Raw genomic sequence first — 19,054 nt, 5'->3', positions numbered from 1 at the left:
AAAACGTTAAATGAAAAGGTTAAATTGAGAACATGCATTGTCATATACATGCTACTTGTGCACTTGATCACACCAAATTGTCGCTTGAAATGTATTAGGAAAATAAATCGAATATCCAGGATTTGAGAGATATTCCAACGGGGAGAGGTTTTTAAGTAATATAGAAGAGGAAGGGGAAAATGTACCGACAGCTGGTCGAAAGAGGATGTTTAACAACATAGTCGAACTAAGCTAAAAGAAACAAGAAAGAAAACACTCTGTCTAAAAAGCTGGCCGTAGATTCTAAGTCAAAATCCAGCCAACATACTTAGATGTTCTAATAAAACTAAAATTGTCTATGGATGCATGGCAAAAAGCCTCGTACAATCCCCCAAAGAGTAATACATAAAGAACCTTTTCCTTTGTTTTGCTATAAAATACAAAAACACATATAGTTGCTTAGGGAATGAAAATGATTATAAAAGATGAAATATATAATGCAAATAACCAATGTTCCTTGCGACAAGGAATAGAGTATTTGTCTAAAGCGACTTTTAGTACCACCGTGGAGATTTGTCTAAAGAGTAGTGCTAGAGTCAGTTGCACATGCTTGTGAACTGATCTGGTCGTTAATACTTGTAAACGGCCAGCCTAACCCTAGCTTCCTACTTTGTCTAAAAGATACAGTTGTTTGGGCCAAGCACGAAATGCTAGGCACTAAAAAGTAGGTATGAGACCCAAAAAGTCTATATTCAAACTGAGTGCTCTGTGAAGAGTGCGAGACCCTCATCATGAAGTAATCAAACCAACCAGTCAAGATGAGTCGTATCTTAGAAAATCCAAGTGGGGAACAGAAGAAATTCTACATTTATGGACTCTGAAACACTAATATCAACCACACAATTTTAGAATCTAGACAGCTGCAATCAATTAAGCATTAAAATGAGCATGTGCATCATATGTGCACGTTGCCATAGTGCACACAGTGTACCCATCTCGTTCAACATGTTATTTTCCACAAGGTCCCATATATTAGTCCCAAATAAAAAGAGCAAGATATGTTTTTGGACGTCAAACATTTAAAATATGGCATATAATTTGAATTGTAAAATTACCAAAATATTTTGCAATGTACAATATTTTCCTTCCTGTAAAGCCTCAATGACTCTAATTAACCTGTATCGACTTTCATCCTGCAAAAAGAAAGAAAAAAAATAATTAAGTTAAGGATCCACCAGACGTTGAACTTTTACTAAGAAGAAGACATTAAGTACTGCTAGGTTTGAGGATGGATTGACTGCAGTGCCAATGGAAGTGTAAGGAAGAGAGCGAATGTCCAAACAACTTGTGACCAATTCATACCAGATGCATTTCATCTCATATTGTGTTACTCATGAGCAATGAAAATCATCATGGAGAAGAGTCAATCTATAATGTCACAACTCACGAGTACTCAATGTAGCTTTTAAACTGGTATACAAATGCTCATCTAAAGGCAATTTGTCCGACAAACAAGCCCTTCGACTGATGATGACACTGTAAATCAGGGATCCATTGACTCTAACAAAACAATGAAATACCACCTACTTGATGATTCTAGCCAAATTGGCATAGGGGAAACTGGTTCCAAAACCCATTTTAAGCTAAGCATATTACCAATACCAATACCAAAATGTCTTGAATAGCATGAGCTCATTATCTAGCTTCATAATTACAACACATGTAAGCAGCCAAAAACTATCATATATACAATAAAAGTTAATAACTAAATGACAAATTGAGTGTGAAGATTTGAAAAGAATGAGATTCAATTCAACAATTGGACAAATGCCACTTCCGTACAACCAATTAAAGAAGTAAAATTAAAGGACTGCAGAAAAAGCAAAAAGCAGACATGGAATTCCTGCCAATAACTTCAAGGGTGAGGCAATATACTGACTGGTCGTGAGAAGATTGGTACCTTTAATTAACAGAACTGCAACGAATGGAAAAGGCAGCAATCTCTATATCACTGACAATTGGTCTATGTATCTTGATCAAAATTGCCTGGAGCCAGCATTCAGCCCATGGATTTGTTCAGCAACAAAAGGAGCAATATGAATACCGAGAGTTCAAGCATAAACCAAGGCTCCGAAACATGTTCAAGTATTCGCTGAAACCTGTAAGTTCAACCAGTAGATAGCTGCTGATAAAGCCTGTTATCCATTTAAAGATAATCATCACTATCAGAAAAGTGACTAATAGATTCGCTTATATTTAGTCGATAATTAAGCTGATTGATGAATGCTCATTTGACTTCAATTTCTAATAATCTGGAGGCAAAACATCAAACTGTCTATGTACTAGGCCATGTATTAGAATATAGGTTAGGGTACACTTTTCCCCTAATGTTATAAAGGTTCGTTTGGTAACACTTTTTTTTTGAAACCCAGAACTCCACTTTGTCAGCTTTGCTGACGCAGCTTCCAAACTGGGGCAGATTATTAATATGGTTTTTGGTTTTTTGTATATATTTTTCATTACAGATAAGAGAAGCAAAAATAAGACAATAGTGAGAAGCGACATGATAGATGTCAGGAAAGGGGGATAAAATGCACATGGAATGATTTATAGAATAAAAAATAAAACCGAAAACTATAATAAAAGGCTTTCTTTCTTTTCTTTTCTTTTTTTCTTTTTAAATTTTGGTTTTATGTATTCTTCCTCACATTTTTCATACTCATCGCCCTCTTTTCTCCCATATGCTTTCCCCCTCTCTTTAGCTAAGAAGCAACTAAAATCTAAAGACATGAACATTATCAAACGGAACTTAAATATGTTACTAATTTCCCTAATAGGATGATAAATGTTTCAGTTTCATCATCTAATTTGACCATGTTCAACATCATAGTTTAGAATGTGTAATATGAACCCTCCATCCATATACGTTAAATGTAACTGATGGAAAACAATATCACATAATGCTAACTCGTTCTTCCTTGTTGGGTGCAGCAGGAGAATCAGAGCACCATGCTGAACATCAGCCTCAACTAGGGGACTATTTTCTTGTCATCTTCCCCACTGCCACATTGAAAGTTACCAACTCAGACTTGCTTAAGACTGCTGACCTTATCGTCCACTTAAATAGAGTATAAGTGACTGTCTGTGACTTGCTTTTCAACAGAGTCGACAAGTCACAGCCAGAACATTTTACCAGAGTTCTGGTATCTTATTTAATTTCAGGGAATACTGTGTAACCTGGATTTCCAGATCAGGAAGGTCTTCCAACACATAAAGGGGAGGAGGTGGAAGATCTGGTCCCCCAAACTTCTCATGCCACAGAGCAGATACTGCAGCTGCCTAGCCTGGGCTTGAAAATTTTCCAGTCCAGGCTGAGACAGGTGAAGCAAAATCCTGGAAAAGCAATGACCTCCAACCAAATTTGAGTTACTTAGCTAAGCCCAGTTCAATGTGGTAATGTGGAGCAAGTAACTGGCAAGGGAGGAGCTGAGCTTGGCAGAGAATTCAGTGTCAAATTTTTTGAGGTATTCCATGTCAACGAGGTATTAGGGGTCTCCTTAGAATTGATTTCGTTTTGAACAATGAAAACATCATTCCTCAGTCACATGCCAAGCATGTTATGAAGCATTCCACCAGTAACATTTAACGAACACGAATGGAGGATTCAGATTTAAAAAAACATAAAAAACATGAGGATAACATTCTTCAAATTAGAAAAGCAAGAACATCAGAACATTTAAGAAACTACAGGGGTGAAAGGTGTAATCTACCCTATAAGTTAGTAAATGGCCTGTACAATATCACATTACACCTAGCACCCAAGTGGTATTATGGATATTTATGTTTCTGAGAAGATGAGAAAAAGCATCATATAACCGACATTTTTGGACGTAAAAGGCTTACCAATCTCTTTTATTGGAAGTGCTGTTTCCATGCATAATTTCCTCCCTTGCAAACTCTTCTAATATAGCATGTTGGCGTTCGTTTATTTCACTTTATCAAAAGGAAAAAACACAAATCAGATGAAAAGATTCTCCTGGATCACAAGTGTAGAAGTAATTACAACGTGAAGAAAAAATAATAATAATAAATCATTCATGAAGGAAGTAAAATGGAGGCACCAATCTACAGCTTTTATCAAGTGAGGCAGAGACAGGTAGCTGATATCAGTTCAACTTAGGTGGATCCTTGAGCACAGGAGTTAAAAAGCAAGCATCGCAGTTCTCACTTGATAAGTAGGCCAGTGCCAACACGCATTTTCAGAAATATAAGTTCGGTTTCTTCAAACAATTTTCTTAGAAAATATTGACATGTTATACCTATAACCACATGCAACCAAAAGTAATAAAGAAAGCTTACGTGGGAAATCTAACTTGGAAGCGCACATATTGATCTCCATGGGTAACTATAAAACCATGTTTTGGCAGTCCTGCAAAACACAGAGTCTAAGAAAATTTCAAGAAAGCGAGGTACTAACTTTTGAGTCATGAAAGTTAATGATTTACTAACCTTTTCCTCTTAGTACAATATGTTGTCCAGGCTGAACCCCCTTTGGTATCTGAGAGATCCATAATTACAAGGAAGAGTCAGTCTGATGTAGAATCAAGAAGATGATGGAAGCGAGAGAAATAGGAATAGAACAAGAGCAGAAGGAAAAAGTAGGGACACTTCATCTCTAAACAATTCCATAGGCAAAACCGAAATCCAATCACAAGGATGGGCCAGTCTAAATAGGTAGTCAGCAAAAAAAATCCCATAAGGAAACAACAATTAAACCCTAATAAAACAAAACTAGCCCAATAAACACTCTTTCATCTGCCCATAAATAAATAGGAAGGTCACCACAATGATCGCCTCACCATCGAAGTGTGTCAACGGAGCTGTGGTAAGATTACGCCAGACATAGATGAAACATCATTGGACAATTTCTCTGTCTAACTACAGATGTTTCTAATAACATTCAGCATATTTGGTTAACCTCTCATTCTTTAGTATTTATTGTAGTACTTAAATACTCATATAAAATTAATAAATACGTTTCTGAAGAAACAACAAACACAAAAATAATGCTCAGCCTGACAAACAACACATTAGATTCCTGACCTTAAAAATTAAAATTTTAAAAGTTTCAGGCAAGGGAGACTCCAGAGCAACAAATTGCATCTTATATCCAGCTTTATACCATATTATACACATCCATGGATCCAATTCAACTAAGACTCCTCATCCCCAAACACATGCCATAAAGTTGACCACATTTAATATAAGTGTTTAAATTGCCCAACAAAACTAAAATCGTCCACTTATTAGAGTGGTTACACAAGAAAAGAAAATATTGGGGACAGAATTTTCAAGTTAATTAGATAATAAAGGTTTAGCACAAAGAAAAAACTCTTACTTTTACTTCTATCTTCCCAGACAAAGTAGGTACCTCAACCTTACCACCAAGAATAGCCTGAAACATTCAAACTTTCAGCATCAACATTAATATTTTAGGTTTTGAGAAATGAATATATAGACGGGACAATAGGACAAGGAAATTGCCTTCAATGCCGACTCGAGAGAACAACTACTTGCATTAGATACTTTTACCAGTGAATTTAAGGAAATGGAAGACCATTAAATAATCTAGAGCAAACACGGAAGTTGACAGAAGAAACTACTAAGTTTTTAGAACAAGAAAATTAATAATAACAGGGATGCTAAATGTAAGTTTGGAAAAAAAGAAAATACAAAGTGAAATCGACAGATGATATGATATGGCACTAAGTGGAAAGCACCATAAATTGCCAAAAGAAAATATTACATCATATGGAAACAAGGTAACTATTTAGAGACATGAATCAATGCATGGAATCGTTCTCACTTGCGTAAAGCTAATATTAGAGTTCACATAAACATCTGCACCATCTCTAGCAAAGATAGGATCTTCAGAAACCTACACCAAAAAGAAACCAAATTTGAGAAGGCAAATCAGGATACATATTCACAACCACACTAGCTTCTACACAATAAGTCACTGAAATGCAAGTCTTCATTTGATCAAGTTCAATTATAATCACAGCATGTGCTTAGATAACATCTCAACCCAACTTAGCATACAATTCCAGCTTATCCTCCTTTTTACGGGTAATGCAAGGAACTAAGTCTTCCAAAACACTCATTATCATTTAAAACATGCAAGAAAAGAGAGTAAAGTTGTACCTTTAGTTGAATGTAAAAACAGCCTGGTTGACCTCCTCGTACCCCACTATTCCCAGCCTTCGGAATACGGATTGTATCTCCAGAATCCACACCTATAGCCATGAGAGAGAGAGAGAGAGAGAGAGAGAGAGAGAGAGAGAGAGAGAGTTAGATAATGAAAAAAATAATAATAAAGGTCAATTCAGAATTCACAAGTAACATATGATAATTTCTAGACATTAAAGATACATCATGTACAAAGAGAAGATTCTCGTAATGACTCGAAATTACACTCTGTTAATCCTATAGGGCACTCAGCTTCACATTAAGAGCACTCAGTATGTTTGTCGATAATTTATACCATTTTCTTACAGGAGATTGAGTAAGCCAAATATTATTAAACATAATGCCAAACAAAAGGAAAGCAAATGTAGCTACTATAAACTCTCTGCATGATCTTCATGTTTTTGAACATGTATCCAATGGAATTTTTAACATGCCCCCGTAACAAATATACAATACAAGATTTGTAGAGCCAAATGATAGTTATGTAACACGCATGTCAAAAAACCCATGTTGCAACCTTCCTTCATCAAATCAAACAATCTATTACCAACCTGCTGGTATCGAAACTTTAACCTTTCTAGTGCCTTCAACAACCCCTAACCCTCCACATGAGATGCAAGATTCCTGCAACAGATAAATAAACGCCAACAATATTATTTGCATCACACAATTAAACACAATGAATTTTTTCATTGGAAGTCACATTAAACCTTGATTATTTTGCCCGCCCCTTTACAAGTACTGCATGTTGATGTGAATGGAGGAACTGTAACCTGGTAGGAGATTAAACATCAGAACAGACAATTTAATAATTTGTCACTCTTGTAGGATGATAGAATAGAAATAATAATAATAATAATAATCCTCACAAACTGACTCCTTTCAGAAGAAATATCCCCATAACCATCATCAGTGTAGATCTTTAAAACTTACTCTCCCAATACCTCTGCAAGTAGGACAAACTTTGGTCTTGGCATTTAGTGGAGAGCCACGCCCATCTGCATCATGAAATATTAGGGAAAACCATATTGCTAAAGTATTTTATTTGGGAACTTATGATCAGATTGTGAATTTTTGGAAGGAACATTAAAATGATCCATAGAAAAAAAAAATCTCACCCTCCAAGATAGGTGTTATTCCCAAATCCAAAGACAAACTTCAGACTCTGACCAAACCCAGACCTCGAGCCTCAAACCCCCCAAATCACATACATACCCCTGACCCCTGACTCCGAACTCCCCGAGCCCAAACATCGAAACCATATGCCGAACCCTGACATTCGGACAGATACACATATTCTAGACCCAGTATGGACTCTCTGCCCGGACCAAATATCAAAGTCATGCATAATGGGAAATTTCAGAGTCCAAAAAGTAGTTCCTTCTACAACAGCGCTCACTTAGCAACAGAACATGTGCAAAATATTAGACTTCACTCTTATGCAATCAAATTATAAATAAATAAAAAACGAACTGAAAAAAAAAAACCCTTCCCATATAAAGGAGTAAACAAATAAATGGACATCTATGTTGTGGTGAAAGGTTTTCAAAAGAAACGATGATATAAATATTTGAGATCCATTTTATAATTACAAAATTTCCTATCAGAAAGAAAAAAAATGTAAAAAGCAATGGAATCTTAAAATATTTATTCGACTCACGGCAAGAATCACAGGGAACGTGTGCATTGACAGAGAGATGCTTTGTGCATCCTTTAGCAGCTTCAGAGAAAGAGAGTGACAGCTCCACCTACGAAACACAGACAACATCAATCATTTCAGCTTGTAAATGCAGAAGGAAAACCACACAAAACGTGTAACCTATGTGAATCAAGTTTACCTCAATATCAGCTGCAACTTGATCGAACTCATGTTCAAAGATCTGCAGTATCAAATCACTGTCAGAGTAACGAAATTTGAGATTTCAACAAGCTGCAGTAACAGACTGCCTTAAGATCAACGATAGAACACTCACTAAAATACCTCTGAGAATATTTTATGGAATGAACTGGAAAAATGAGTTTGAAAACCATATCTAAACCCTTCTGCACCAGCAGCACCATGAGTTTCATTATCATATCTGAACCCCTCTGCATCCCCAGCAGTATACCCTACGTTTTCTGACCCACTTGAGCGCTTCTTCATTGGGAAAAAAAAAGAAGACAAAAAGAACAGATAAGTAAGATCTAAAAATGGTACATGGCGTTCAGGATTTTGATTGCAGAAAAACTATTAAACTTTTGATGGCAAGGCTCAGCATGCGCACCAGTCAATTTTCTTTCTTCCAAGTACAAATTTACACACCAAAAGTGTGTGTGCGTGAGAGAGAGAGAGAGAGAGAGACAGAGAGAGAGAGACAGAGAGACAGAGAGAGACAGAGACAGAGACAAAGACAGAGACAGATACAGAGTTATTACCTTGTCATATTGTGCCCTCTTTTCAGGATCTTGCAAAGTCTACAATTAACAATAAATAAATAAAAAGAGAATTATGTAAATGTTACACATAAAAATTAAGGAAAGCATAAAAACCATTCCAAATTTTGGTAATTATTTGATAAGAACATAACGAGGGACAACTCTGAAAATTTCATAAAGTTGGGTAAATTGCCACCCTTCCACAAGTCAAACCTCATAGGCATCTCTTATTTCTTGAAATTTTCTCTTAGAAGAAGGATTGTCCTTATTTGCATCTGGATGGTACTTCTTGGCAAGCTGCAAAAATATTCAGCGTCAACAGATCAAATAGAGAAGATTTGCTAAAGTTGTGGAACAAGACAAGAGTACTCAATCAAGAATTTTGCATGGCTTCAATGGTGTATAATAGAGAAACAATTTATGGCATGGCTTCAATAGAGTATAATAGGGAAAGTTTAAGGTCAGATCATACTTCATAATCCTAAATTCATACACCATTCGACTCAGCATTATGCAAATAAAGATTTTCACACTTGCCTAATTAAAAGAAGGAGGGGAAAGAAACATGAAAAGCAAAAGGAAGATATCAAGAAAGAAACATCACCAGCATTATGCAAATTTTACATTTCAACTTAGTACTAGTTATAAAATTCATTCTAGTCAAAAAAATTCCTCCACGACATCCAATCCCCTTTCAAACAAGCAGACACATTTTTAAAGGAACTACACTGAAATAACACCTCAAGATGTTAACATTGTTTCTGCAATGTACATGCTAAATGCAATACAATTGCTTTCCCCATGAACGCCATTACTTCTATATAAACCACACTTCAAATCACACACAAACCAATTCCAGAAAAACTACATGAAATTGACAATTTGTATACTGACCACACGAAAAGCCTTTTTTATCTCATCTCTGCTTGCGCTTTTCGAAACGCTGAGAGTTTCATAGTAGTCTCTTTCAGGTGCGCAGCAAAACCCTGCAAAGATCATCAACTTCAAGCCATGAACCCAAAAGTTCTGTCACTCACTGTTAGAGAGAGAGAGAGAGTGAAAAACCTGAGGCATGGAAATAACGATTTCCCAATGAGGTAGCGAAACCAGCCACAGAACCACAAGAGGGCGAACCTAAGTTTGAAAAGCATCGACATTAACAAAGATTCTGAATTCTCGTAACCACAAAGCAATCAGGCATGAGAAGTAAAACAAGGAGCCGAGGAGCTCACCATGTGTTCGATACAATGCCTCGCTCAATGACGAAAGCCTCCGTGGCCAATCAACTTGATCAACGGTCGACTCTGCAGCCAACGACGACACCAAACACCTCCGAAGCTGCATTTCAGTACAGATAAATTATAAGAATAAAGCAAAATGATGAAGAAAACAGAATGAATCTTTGAGCTTCATCTTCCTCACCAGACCAAGCAAGCAAAAATTTCGCATTTTAGAGGTGTTTGGCTACTGTGAACGATGAAGCTCCAGAACTTGGGTTTGGGATTTTCTTTTAGAATTGTGACTGGAAGGAAGCTCTGGAAATTCGAGAGAAGAAGAATCAAGAAACGAACAATCGGAGCGACAGTCCAATTCGGTAATTTCACCCGCCGACAGGGTTTTGTGTTTTAGGGCGCGACTTCAACAACACGTTGCGTGGCGGGGGGGTTAAGAAGATCAAAACGCTGTCGTTTCGGCAACATATTAACTTTCTGCCTTTCAGATATTCTGGTCCCCACACGTACGGACGCCCCTGATCTTTCTTCAACTAACGAAGAGGACCTGTGAGCTCTGCAGTTTGGACTTCCGTGGCGACTAGCTGTGGGCTCTTCACCGGTCTGAGATGGTGCGCTCCACAGTTCACAACAAACTCAGTCAGGTGGAGGAGGCAGCTGTCGTCGCTCCGCTCAGGACCAATATTTTGGGATAAAAAAACAGAGTCGATTCTCCTCTCCCTCAATATAGCTAAAAAAAACATACCCGTCCAGAAACTGCTGTTCCCTTCCCGCTATATTTTTTCCCTTACAATGTAAAGAAGAGATTAAAACACCCACAGAATAATTTATTGACAAGCATGAAATTTATTTACAGTATATATTTACTCATATTACTCACAAGGTTTACATTAAAAGATCTCTCTCTCTCTCTCTCTCTCTCTCTCTCTCTCTCTCTCTCTCTGTGAAAAACAGGGCAGAACAAAGCAAAAACAGAGGAAACACAAAACACAAGCATAAATTACAGATCATAGGGAGGTTTGTTGTCCAATATGACTGATTGTTTGCTTCTTGCAATTTTCAACATTTTATCACACTTAATTTGTTACTCAGTAATCAACCATTTGCCGCCACTGATCTTTGTCTACACGCTTGTCTCCACATATGTAACGTCGTGGCGAGCCAATATATGGAGAGTACTAAAAAAGAAGATAAGAAAATATGAAAAAGGAGGACCAGCCAACAACCAGGCGTGGCACAATCAGTCAGTGCATTATTGACCATTAACAGGCGTGACACAATCAAGCACAAAGCATCCAGTCATATGTATAAATACCACATCTTTGGTTGGAATGTTAGACTTGAAGAAGGGACAATATAAAATGTTGAAAGGTAGCTATGCATTTCTAAGTTCCTTAAATTACAACGGTTGAGAAAATAGCATAATTTTTCTCAAATTTTATTATGGTTAGTAGTGTTTTGCACGTGAAGGCATGACTAGTTAATTGCTAACCATAGACATAGCACATCTATATTTAGGGATAGAAATTAGTCATGCACCCACATACTAAAAGCACATGACCTAGCATAGTTGGCCATAGCCATTGCAACCGTTTTGATAAGCAATTCCTTACCACCAAGAGAGAGATAATGTTCTGGCCATCCATTAGTTATCGACAATATATTTTCCTCCGTGCTTCTTTAAACACCTGCTTCTTAGATGCACCAAAATCAGTATTTATGCTCATATATTTTCCAAAAGCTTCTCTCTCCCGAATATGCAAAAGTCATTTATATTCAGTTGTTTGGGACTGCTTTTGCTCATAAGTGCTTCTAACAAAAACGTTGTCCTTATAAAGTCGTTGCAAAAAATCATTGAGTGGCCTTTACTAGAAATGAGATTCATCTCAATATTTATGTACATGCATCCATCGATCTATTAGGGTTGTATTATATGTACATTGCTGATGAATTCTACATATCATTTGAATTCGTAGTCTTTGCATTTCATTCTATTTCCTTTGATAAAAATAAATTACTTCAAATTTGAATTGAATTATTTTTATCATCAATGACGAATAAAATACAGAATCCCTCTAACTTGGATCACTCTCATTTTCAATACGGCAAAGCTGTACACATTGACTATTCAATAATCTCACCCGGCACATTTGACTCCTCCTATACTTTTGATATGCATAGTTTGTCTTTTCCAATTTTGTCATTCCTGTGTCACTATCAACAGCTCCATTATTTCACTCCCACAAAGCCAGACCACTTCTTGCTCTCCCCTGCCTCCAACACTCCATTTCTGAAACATACCAAACCCATCAATTCTTGCTAAATTACCATGCACATGGAAGCCAATCATGAGGAAAAACGCAACGCCGCCTTGAAGAGAGCCCTTCTCATACTAAGCTGCGTAATCTTATCAATAGGCGCATGCGGAGGCCCTTTGATAATGCGCCTCTACTTCATCCATGGAGGTAAACGTGTCTGGCTTTCCAGCTGGCTCGAAACCGGCGGCTGGCCAATCATCTTCATCCCCATAGCCCTAGCTTATTACCACCGCCGCACCACTGAAGGCCCTTCAACAAAACTCTTCTTCATGAAGCTCCCGCTCTTCATAGCCTCCGCCGTCATCGGCCTCCTCACCGGCCTCGACGACTACCTCTACGCCTACGGCGTGGCCCGCCTTCCTGTCTCCACGGCAGCCCTAATCACCGCTGCCCATCTGGTTTTCACTGCCCTTTTTGCATTTCTTCTTGTGAAGCAGAAGTTCACTTCTTACTCGATAAACGGCGTCTTCTTATTGACTATTGGCGCGGCTGTTTTGGGGCTGAACACTAGCGCTGATCGGCCAAAGGGTGAGTCGGATAAGCAGTATATTGCCGGGTTTATGATGACGTTTTCGTCGGCGGCTTTGTACGGGTTTGTGTTGCCGTTGGTGGAGTTGACATACAAGAAGGCCAAGCAGACCATTACTTATGCTTTGGTTCTTGAGATTCAATTGGTTATGTGTTTGTTTGCTACTATTTTCTGCACTGTGGGGATGCTATTCAACAATGACTTCAAGGTTAGTGGTAATCCTAACCTCTCCTTCATCATCATCCAATCATTTATAGTTGTTGGAGATTATACTTTAATCTTAATCATAATCATAATCATCTCCTTAATTATATTCATTGTTTCTGAACCGCACATTCTAACTCTACTTGATTAACAATAATATAGATTCTCAATTTCACAATACAAGGTTTCTCTCATACTTCAATATTGTTGTAATAATGTAAAATTTTATTAATTTTTAATTACTGTAAACAGCCTATAGCCATAAAAAGATAATATTACTACATATATATATACACACACACACTTAATTTAGGGTGGAACTAGTAGGTAGAAAGTTATAAAGTGACTTTTAGAACTGCGAGGATAAGCTTTGGCTAACTAGCTTGCAAATTGCAAGTTGCAAGTTGCAAGTTTAAGTCAACAAAATCCCACAAGTTATCCTTTTTGCATTTTCCATGGAGTATATAACACTCTGAAGAGATAGTGTGATTTCTCAGTCGCCTAAGGCAATTCCTCATGTTGTAATGGATGATGATGATGATGATGATGATTATTTAGAGGAATAATTGCTTCTGAATTAAATAAATCTAAAATATTATAGGTACCAACTGATGAATGTGGGCATTATTAACAAACTGTCATGTCATTTGTCCCGTTATAATCAAGAAATTTTTGCAAATGATCCATTAGTGCAGTGGTTTAGAGAGCAATTGCTCTCTAGAAAAGGTCCTAGGATCCGTGTAATTGAGAAATTTTTCGGATGCCTAGGATATTACTAATATGAGTTATAATATTCTCCAATGAATGGTCTTATACATTGATTTAAACTTTTTTAGGTTATTCCAAGAGAAGCAAGAAACTTCGAGCTTGGGGAAAGCAGATACTATGTGGTGCTTGTATTTAGTGCAATAGTTTGGCAGGGTTTCTTTCTGGGAGCCATAGGAATTATCTTCTGTGCCTCATCCTTGCTCTCTGGTATTGTAATTGCTGTTCTGCTCCCAGTTACAGAGATTCTAGCTGTTATTTTTTACCACGAGAAGTTTCAAGCAGAAAAGGGGTTTGCTCTTGCACTCTCTCTGTGGGGTTTTGTCTCATATTTCTATGGGGAGAGAAAATACAACAAGCAAAAAGAAAGTGAGATGAAAAATGAAAAAGAAAAAGAAGTAGAAATAGGAAAGAAAGATACCCCAGAAACAGCAGAAGTTTCTCAACTCGATCCCTAGGCCATGAAAGCGCAAGCTGTTGTTTCATGTCTTCTTCTCTGTTGGAGTTTCCGTAGGAGGGAAAGGCTGCATCTTCTGTCATTGGCAGTTCATGTGAATTTGTACTTAAATGAAAAGGTTAATTTGAGAATATACATTGTCATAGATATATATATATATATATGCTACTTGTGCACTTAATCACACCAAATTGTTTGACGCGAAAGCAATCGAATATCCAGGATTTGAGAAATATTCCAAAGGAAATAGGTTTTCAAGTAATTGTACTTGTGCTACAGAACCAATTTAGGTTTAAAAGGCATTCACATTAACAAAAATTCTGAATTCTCTTGACCACAAAGCAATCAGGCATGAGAAGTAAAACAAGGAGCCGAGGAGCTCACCATGTGTTCGATACAATGCCTCGCTCAGCGAGGAAAGCCTACGAGGCCAATCAACTTGATCAACGGTCCAACGACGACACCAAACGCCTTCGAAGCTGCATTTCAGTACATATAAATTCTAAGCATAAAGCGAAATTGATGAAGAAAACAGAATGAGTCGTTGCGCTTCGTCTTCCTCACCGGACCAAGTAAGCACAATTTTCGCATTTTAGAGGTGTTTGGCTACTGTGAAGGATGAAGCTCCTCAAATTGTTGTGATTGGAAGCTCTGGAAATTTGACAGAAGAAGAATCGAGAAACGAATAATCGGCGCGACTTTAAACAACACATTGCGTGGTGGGGTTAAGTGGATCAAAACGGTGTCGTTCGGCAACATATTTACTTACTGACGCCCCTGATCTTTCTTCAACCAACGAAGAGAATCGGTGAGCTCTGCAGTTTGGACTTCCATGGCGACTAGCTGTGGGCTCTTCACCGGTCTGAGACGGTGCGCCCCACACTTCGAGAACTCAGTCAGGTGGAGGAGGCAGCTGTCGTCGCTCTGCTCTTCGTCTTCGCCAGTTGAAAGGCGCAAGGACGACGAGCTCAAGAGCAAGATTTTTGGGCTCAAAAATCCGGGTCGGAGCGCAACCACTGTGATTCAGAAATGGGTCGACCGAGGCAACAAGGTCTCTGTTCTCGAACTCCGTCGCATTTCCATTCAACTCTTGAAATCTAAGCGCTTCGACCACGCTCTCCAGGTTTCAATTCTTCGTTTGTTTGCTCAAAATGTGCTTAAAGCTTGAAGATTAGGATATTTTGTAGAGTCTTTCAATCGAAATTTCTTCCTTTTCAAGATGAAAAATTGGAAAAATTGTCACTTTAGAAAAAGTAAGAATAAAATTTTCACAATGGTTGAATGGTGTTTGTTTTTTGAACTTTTAGATTGTTTTTCTGTGGATATCAGATACTAGCATGGATGGAGGCTCAAAGCGATTTTCGACTGTCGCCGGGTGATCATGCCACGAGGTTGGAATCAATCATAAAATTGAAGGGTATGTTGAAAGCTGAAGAGTATTTTGAGAATTTAGTTGCCACAGCTACAAAAAAGGCTGTTTGTCTTCCTCTTCTTCATGGCTATGTTGTGGAAAAGGACACAGAGAAAGCAGAGGCTCTGATGCTGAAGCTTGGTGGGTTGGGGCTGATTGTGAGCCCTCATCCCTATAATGAGATGATGAAGTTGTATATGGGCACATGTCAATTTAGGAAAGTGCCCCTTGTTGTAGTTCAAATGAAGAAAAACAAGATACCATTAACTGTTTTGTCCTACAACCTCTGGATGAATGCATGTGCCAAGCTATCTGGGGTTGCTTCAGTAGAGATGGTTTACAAAGAAATGGTGAATGATGTGAATGTTCAGGTTGGATGGAGCACTTTGTCTATTTTAGCCAATGTCTATATGAAAGCAGGCCTTGTTGACGAAGCCAGTTTGGCCCTAAGAAGGGCTGAAGAGAAGCTGTCTGACTGTAACCGCCTTGGTTATTTTTTCCTCATTACGCAATATACTTCTTTAAAGATGAAAGAGGACGTCCTGCGTTTATGGGAAGCTAGTAAGGCGGTACCTGGGAGAATTCCATGTACTAATTACATGCATATACTGTTGTGTTTGGTGAAGCTAGGTGATATTGTGGAAGCAGAGAGGATTTTTACGGAGTGGGAGTTCACCTGCTTTAGGTACGATGTTCGAATCTCCAATGTCCTTCTAGGTGCATACATGCGGAATGGAATGGTAGAGAAAGCTGAGTCGTTGCATCTGCACACATTGCAGAGAGGCGGTCACCCGAATTATAAGACATGGGAGATCCTTATGGAAGGATGGCTGAAAAGCCAAAACATTGATAAAGCCATTGAAGCGATGAAAAGAGGGTTCAGTATGTTGCAAGATTGTCATTGGAGGCCATCGGATGATACTATAATGGCCTTTGCTGGTTATTTCGAAAGGCATGGGAATATTGAGGACGCAAATTGGTATGTCAGAGTTATCCATGTCTTGGGTTGTGCAAGTTTGCCATTATACAAATCAGTGCTTAGACTGCACCTTTCTGCTCAGAGATCAGCCTCTGACATCCTTAAGATGATGGAGAAGGACATGATTGAGATGGATGATGAGACTTCTGCCCTTGTTCAAGCCTTCGAGGTGTGACTTTATAATCTGTGCTGTACAGTAAGTTCTAGTCGCTTCCTGTGAAGGCTCATGGGGAACAATTTATGCTTCTCTGACTGTTTGTTCGTGAATCAAAGACAATGGTGAAATGGTTCATAAAAATATAGAGAGTATAACATTTGAACATCGAAAGCATAATAGCTCAAGTGCCACATATAGAGGTCCCTTGATTCAGGGAAGTTGCTTCTTTGTTAGTTAAGGTGGAGAAAAAGATAGATCAGATGGTCTCTCTAGTTTCCTTATTTGAACAGAAACAAAGAGATGGAGCCCTTGTTGTAGATTGTTAGGGAAGATGGCTTCTTGGATCCTTTTCCTTCAGTCAACAATTAAAATATTTGGTCATGATTCTTAAGGTATTATGTTCTCGGCAATTATCCCATTTATAAAATTAAAAAAAAGTTCTCGGCAATTATTTCATTTAAATGCCTATGAAAATGCAAAAATGTTTTCACATGTGTTTTACCGAGTTATTTATATATGATATCATGAATTGAGCTGAAGCCCATTTTATTCCTCGTACATAATTGGTTCACATATTAACCATTTTTTTGAATGAAATGATGATAAAATATGCAGGAACCAGTCAGAGATGGTGGCAAAGACTTTAACTTGATGCTGCAGTCAAAATCTTGTGAAAGCCTCGGCTGTGCTCCAGCAATATATCTTGAGGTGGCAGGCATTCTTTAAGAATGGGAAACTCAAGAACTCTTCCAAACCAAGCGTTGAGCAGTGGCATGGTCTCGGTATCAATCAGGTTTACCTCTGCAATCTCCTCGACTATTCTAGCCCACAATCCAATCCACCCAGCAGCTATGTCCACAAAGCCTATGCTTTCACCTCCGAAAAACTGCTTTCCCCCAAGTCCACTTTCCAGGATCTTAAGATTCTCTCTTGCTTCTTTTGCAACCTTCTCTTTCTCCTCCCCTTTCTTGGTGAATGCACTCATAATTGATGGCGCACACTGAATGAAGAACCATAAATGGGATATAGTTTCTAAATTGGTTGACCAAATTTTGTATATGTATTGTAAAAATTGCTCAATAGTTCACTCCATCTATCGACCAGAAATTTTTGCAGTATTTGCTGTTATGTGAGAAATGTGCTGGTAATGCATGAATAGAACATAGTTACTTCTTGTTGATCCCAGATCGTTCATGGAAGCTTAAGTCAAGTGGTAATAGTATTACAGTATAGCTTGTTCTATTACCTTTTCGTCAACAAATTTTGCCCAGAAGCGCGCCTGAGCTCGTTCATAGGGATCTTCTGGCAGGATTGGATTAGGCTTCCATGTTTCTTCAATGTATTCCAGTATAACCAGCGACTCCGCCACCGGCTTGCCATCATGCACAAGAACTGGTATTTTTTTGTGCACAGGGTTGTACTGCAGGAGCAGGGGACTTTTGTTTGAGAGGTCTTCTTCAACGTACTGGTACTCAATTTCTTTCAGTTTTAGAGTCCACTTGACTCTGAGAGCAGAAGGACTTGCCCAATTCCCAAGCAACTTCACAGAGTCTGCAGACATGGTTAGATTTTCACGGGACCATATTCCCAACTCAACATCGCAATTTATAGGCTCAAATCTTTGCTTGGCTTAACCAAGCCAATAACGTCCTTGCTGATGTCAAAACCAAAGACCATAGGGATTTTTTAAATTTTATCAAGAAGACTAAGAGCTTGGGGTGGAAGCAATATGAAGACTTAGAAGGGTCGGATATGGTGACTTCATGACGCGTATTCAACCAGTCATATAACCAAAATGTTTCGAGTCTTTTTCCTTTTTTTTTTTTTTGACCTGCAATGTTTTAATTGGGCCAGACGAATTCTCGCACACACTTTTGACTTAAGTCATCCTTTAGTTAAAGTTTAAAATAATAATAATAATATTAAAACTCAAATATTTTTGCAAGATAAAGACTCAAATAGAAATTGAATAATAGGTCATTACTAAATTATTCTTAATTCCAATTATCAAAATTGTTTGAAGATAATAAAAGGATATTTAACATATCTCATAGGGAGATATATAAAAACACAAATTTTATTTTTATTTTTGGCTCTCCTGAAAAAAGTAATTAAATGTTATAAATCAGTTGGATTATTATGGATGCTCACCATACATCTTTTGCCCACAATTCCTACCACTATATTTGTGCCTACTATGATGTAATTGTAATCTACCCTCTGGTGAGTTAGCAGTTACAAACTATGAAAGCAATGATACACTTAAAGCATTTTCACCCAACAGCCTAAATCAGGCAAAAGGCCCCCTATGCCTCAAAAACCATTTTCAACACAACAATCCAACTCGAGCAGATGGTGG

General features: G+C 38.0%; 4 protein-coding genes and 1 long non-coding RNA gene across 7 annotated transcripts; 2 read left to right on the top strand and 3 right to left on the bottom strand.

Moving 5' to 3' along the window:
* Positions 1 to 882: 882 nt before the first annotated feature.
* ATJ1 (DNAJ heat shock family protein) lies at positions 883 to 10,283 on the bottom strand. Of its 3 annotated transcripts, none has more exons than XM_008221145.3 (20): positions 10,066 to 10,283; positions 9,876 to 9,981; positions 9,709 to 9,777; positions 9,538 to 9,629; positions 8,857 to 8,940; positions 8,644 to 8,682; positions 8,210 to 8,365; positions 8,067 to 8,108; positions 7,889 to 7,976; positions 7,162 to 7,226; positions 6,939 to 7,001; positions 6,780 to 6,852; positions 6,184 to 6,275; positions 5,846 to 5,917; positions 5,378 to 5,434; positions 4,489 to 4,537; positions 4,339 to 4,408; positions 3,883 to 3,972; positions 1,940 to 2,174; positions 883 to 1,172 (listed from the first exon to the last, which is right to left on the bottom strand). In XM_008221145.3, exons 1-19 carry the CDS (start codon positions 10,090 to 10,092, stop codon positions 2,147 to 2,149), a joined length of 1,362 nt encoding a protein of 453 aa, XP_008219367.2. In that variant the 5' UTR covers positions 10,093 to 10,283; the 3' UTR covers positions 883 to 1,172; positions 1,940 to 2,146. The 3 variants fall into 3 exon arrangements, with proteins under 3 accessions (XP_008219367.2, XP_016646892.2, XP_088902869.1); XM_016791406.2 differs by having other exon boundaries at positions 1,940 to 2,138; XM_089046743.1 differs by having other exon boundaries at positions 1,940 to 2,138; positions 9,538 to 9,645; positions 10,066 to 10,099.
* A 1,817-nt stretch (positions 10,284 to 12,100) lies between these two features.
* LOC103319592 (purine permease 3-like) lies at positions 12,101 to 14,329 on the top strand. The gene is made up of 2 exons (XM_008221146.3): positions 12,101 to 12,930; positions 13,763 to 14,329. The coding sequence occupies exons 1-2, from the start codon at positions 12,205 to 12,207 to the stop codon at positions 14,147 to 14,149; spliced, it is 1,113 nt and encodes a 370-aa protein (XP_008219368.2). The 5' UTR covers positions 12,101 to 12,204; the 3' UTR covers positions 14,150 to 14,329.
* LOC148919472 (uncharacterized) lies at positions 14,011 to 14,854 on the bottom strand. The gene is made up of 3 exons (XR_016124415.1): positions 14,713 to 14,854; positions 14,533 to 14,627; positions 14,011 to 14,224 (listed from the first exon to the last, which is right to left on the bottom strand). It is a non-coding gene; the product is annotated as an uncharacterized LOC148919472 (long non-coding RNA).
* LOC103319594 (Tetratricopeptide repeat (TPR)-like superfamily protein) lies at positions 14,481 to 17,875 on the top strand. The gene is made up of 3 exons (XM_008221148.3): positions 14,481 to 15,271; positions 15,478 to 17,087; positions 17,311 to 17,875. Exons 1-2 carry the CDS (start codon positions 14,981 to 14,983, stop codon positions 16,711 to 16,713), a joined length of 1,527 nt encoding a protein of 508 aa, XP_008219370.2. The 5' UTR covers positions 14,481 to 14,980; the 3' UTR covers positions 16,714 to 17,087; positions 17,311 to 17,875.
* Positions 17,192 to 18,368, bottom strand: LOC103319593 (glutathione transferase GST 23-like). Its single transcript, XM_008221147.3, has 2 exons — positions 17,942 to 18,368; positions 17,192 to 17,695 (listed from the first exon to the last, which is right to left on the bottom strand). Exons 1-2 carry the CDS (start codon positions 18,254 to 18,256, stop codon positions 17,339 to 17,341), a joined length of 672 nt encoding a protein of 223 aa, XP_008219369.2. The 5' UTR covers positions 18,257 to 18,368; the 3' UTR covers positions 17,192 to 17,338.
* Positions 18,369 to 19,054: the final 686 nt, after the last annotated feature.

Source organism: Prunus mume, linkage group LG2, assembly GCF_029339155.1.
Source record: "Prunus mume cultivar Tortuosa linkage group LG2, ASM2933915v1, whole genome shotgun sequence".
Lineage (NCBI taxonomy): Eukaryota > Viridiplantae > Streptophyta > Magnoliopsida > Rosales > Rosaceae > Prunus > Prunus mume.
The sequence above is the reverse complement of the archived record's forward strand: the minus strand, read 5'-3'. Positions and strand labels throughout refer to the sequence as shown.

What these genes read in the sequence shown, in the direction of transcription:
- ATJ1 (XM_016791406.2), bottom strand. Translation starts at nt 10,092, where the DNA reads ATGCGAAATTTTTGCTTGCTTGGTCTG. An exon ending in CTAATATTAGCTTTACGCAA is followed by an intron (nt 5,435 to 5,845) that starts GTGAGAACGATT and finishes TGAATGTTTCAG; the next exon opens with GCTATTCTTGGTGGTAAGGT. An exon ending in TTCCAAGTTAGATTTCCCAC is followed by an intron (nt 3,973 to 4,338) that starts GTAAGCTTTCTT and finishes CTTTTGATAAAG; the next exon opens with TGAAATAAACGAACGCCAAC.
- LOC103319592 (XM_008221146.3), top strand. Translation starts at nt 12,205, where the DNA reads ATGCACATGGAAGCCAATCATGAGGAAAAACGCAACGCCGCCTTGAAG. An exon ending in TATTCAACAATGACTTCAAG is followed by an intron (nt 12,931 to 13,762) that starts GTTAGTGGTAAT and finishes AAACTTTTTTAG; the next exon opens with GTTATTCCAAGAGAAGCAAG.
- LOC103319594 (XM_008221148.3), top strand. Translation starts at nt 14,981, where the DNA reads ATGGCGACTAGCTGTGGGCTCTTCACCGGTCTGAGACGGTGCGCCCCA. An exon ending in GCTTCGACCACGCTCTCCAG is followed by an intron (nt 15,272 to 15,477) that starts GTTTCAATTCTT and finishes TGTGGATATCAG; the next exon opens with ATACTAGCATGGATGGAGGC.
- LOC103319593 (XM_008221147.3), bottom strand. Translation starts at nt 18,256, where the DNA reads ATGTCTGCAGACTCTGTGAAGTTGCTTGGGAATTGGGCAAGTCCTTCT. An exon ending in CAAAATTTGTTGACGAAAAG is followed by an intron (nt 17,696 to 17,941) that starts GTAATAGAACAA and finishes TTCTTCATTCAG; the next exon opens with TGTGCGCCATCAATTATGAG.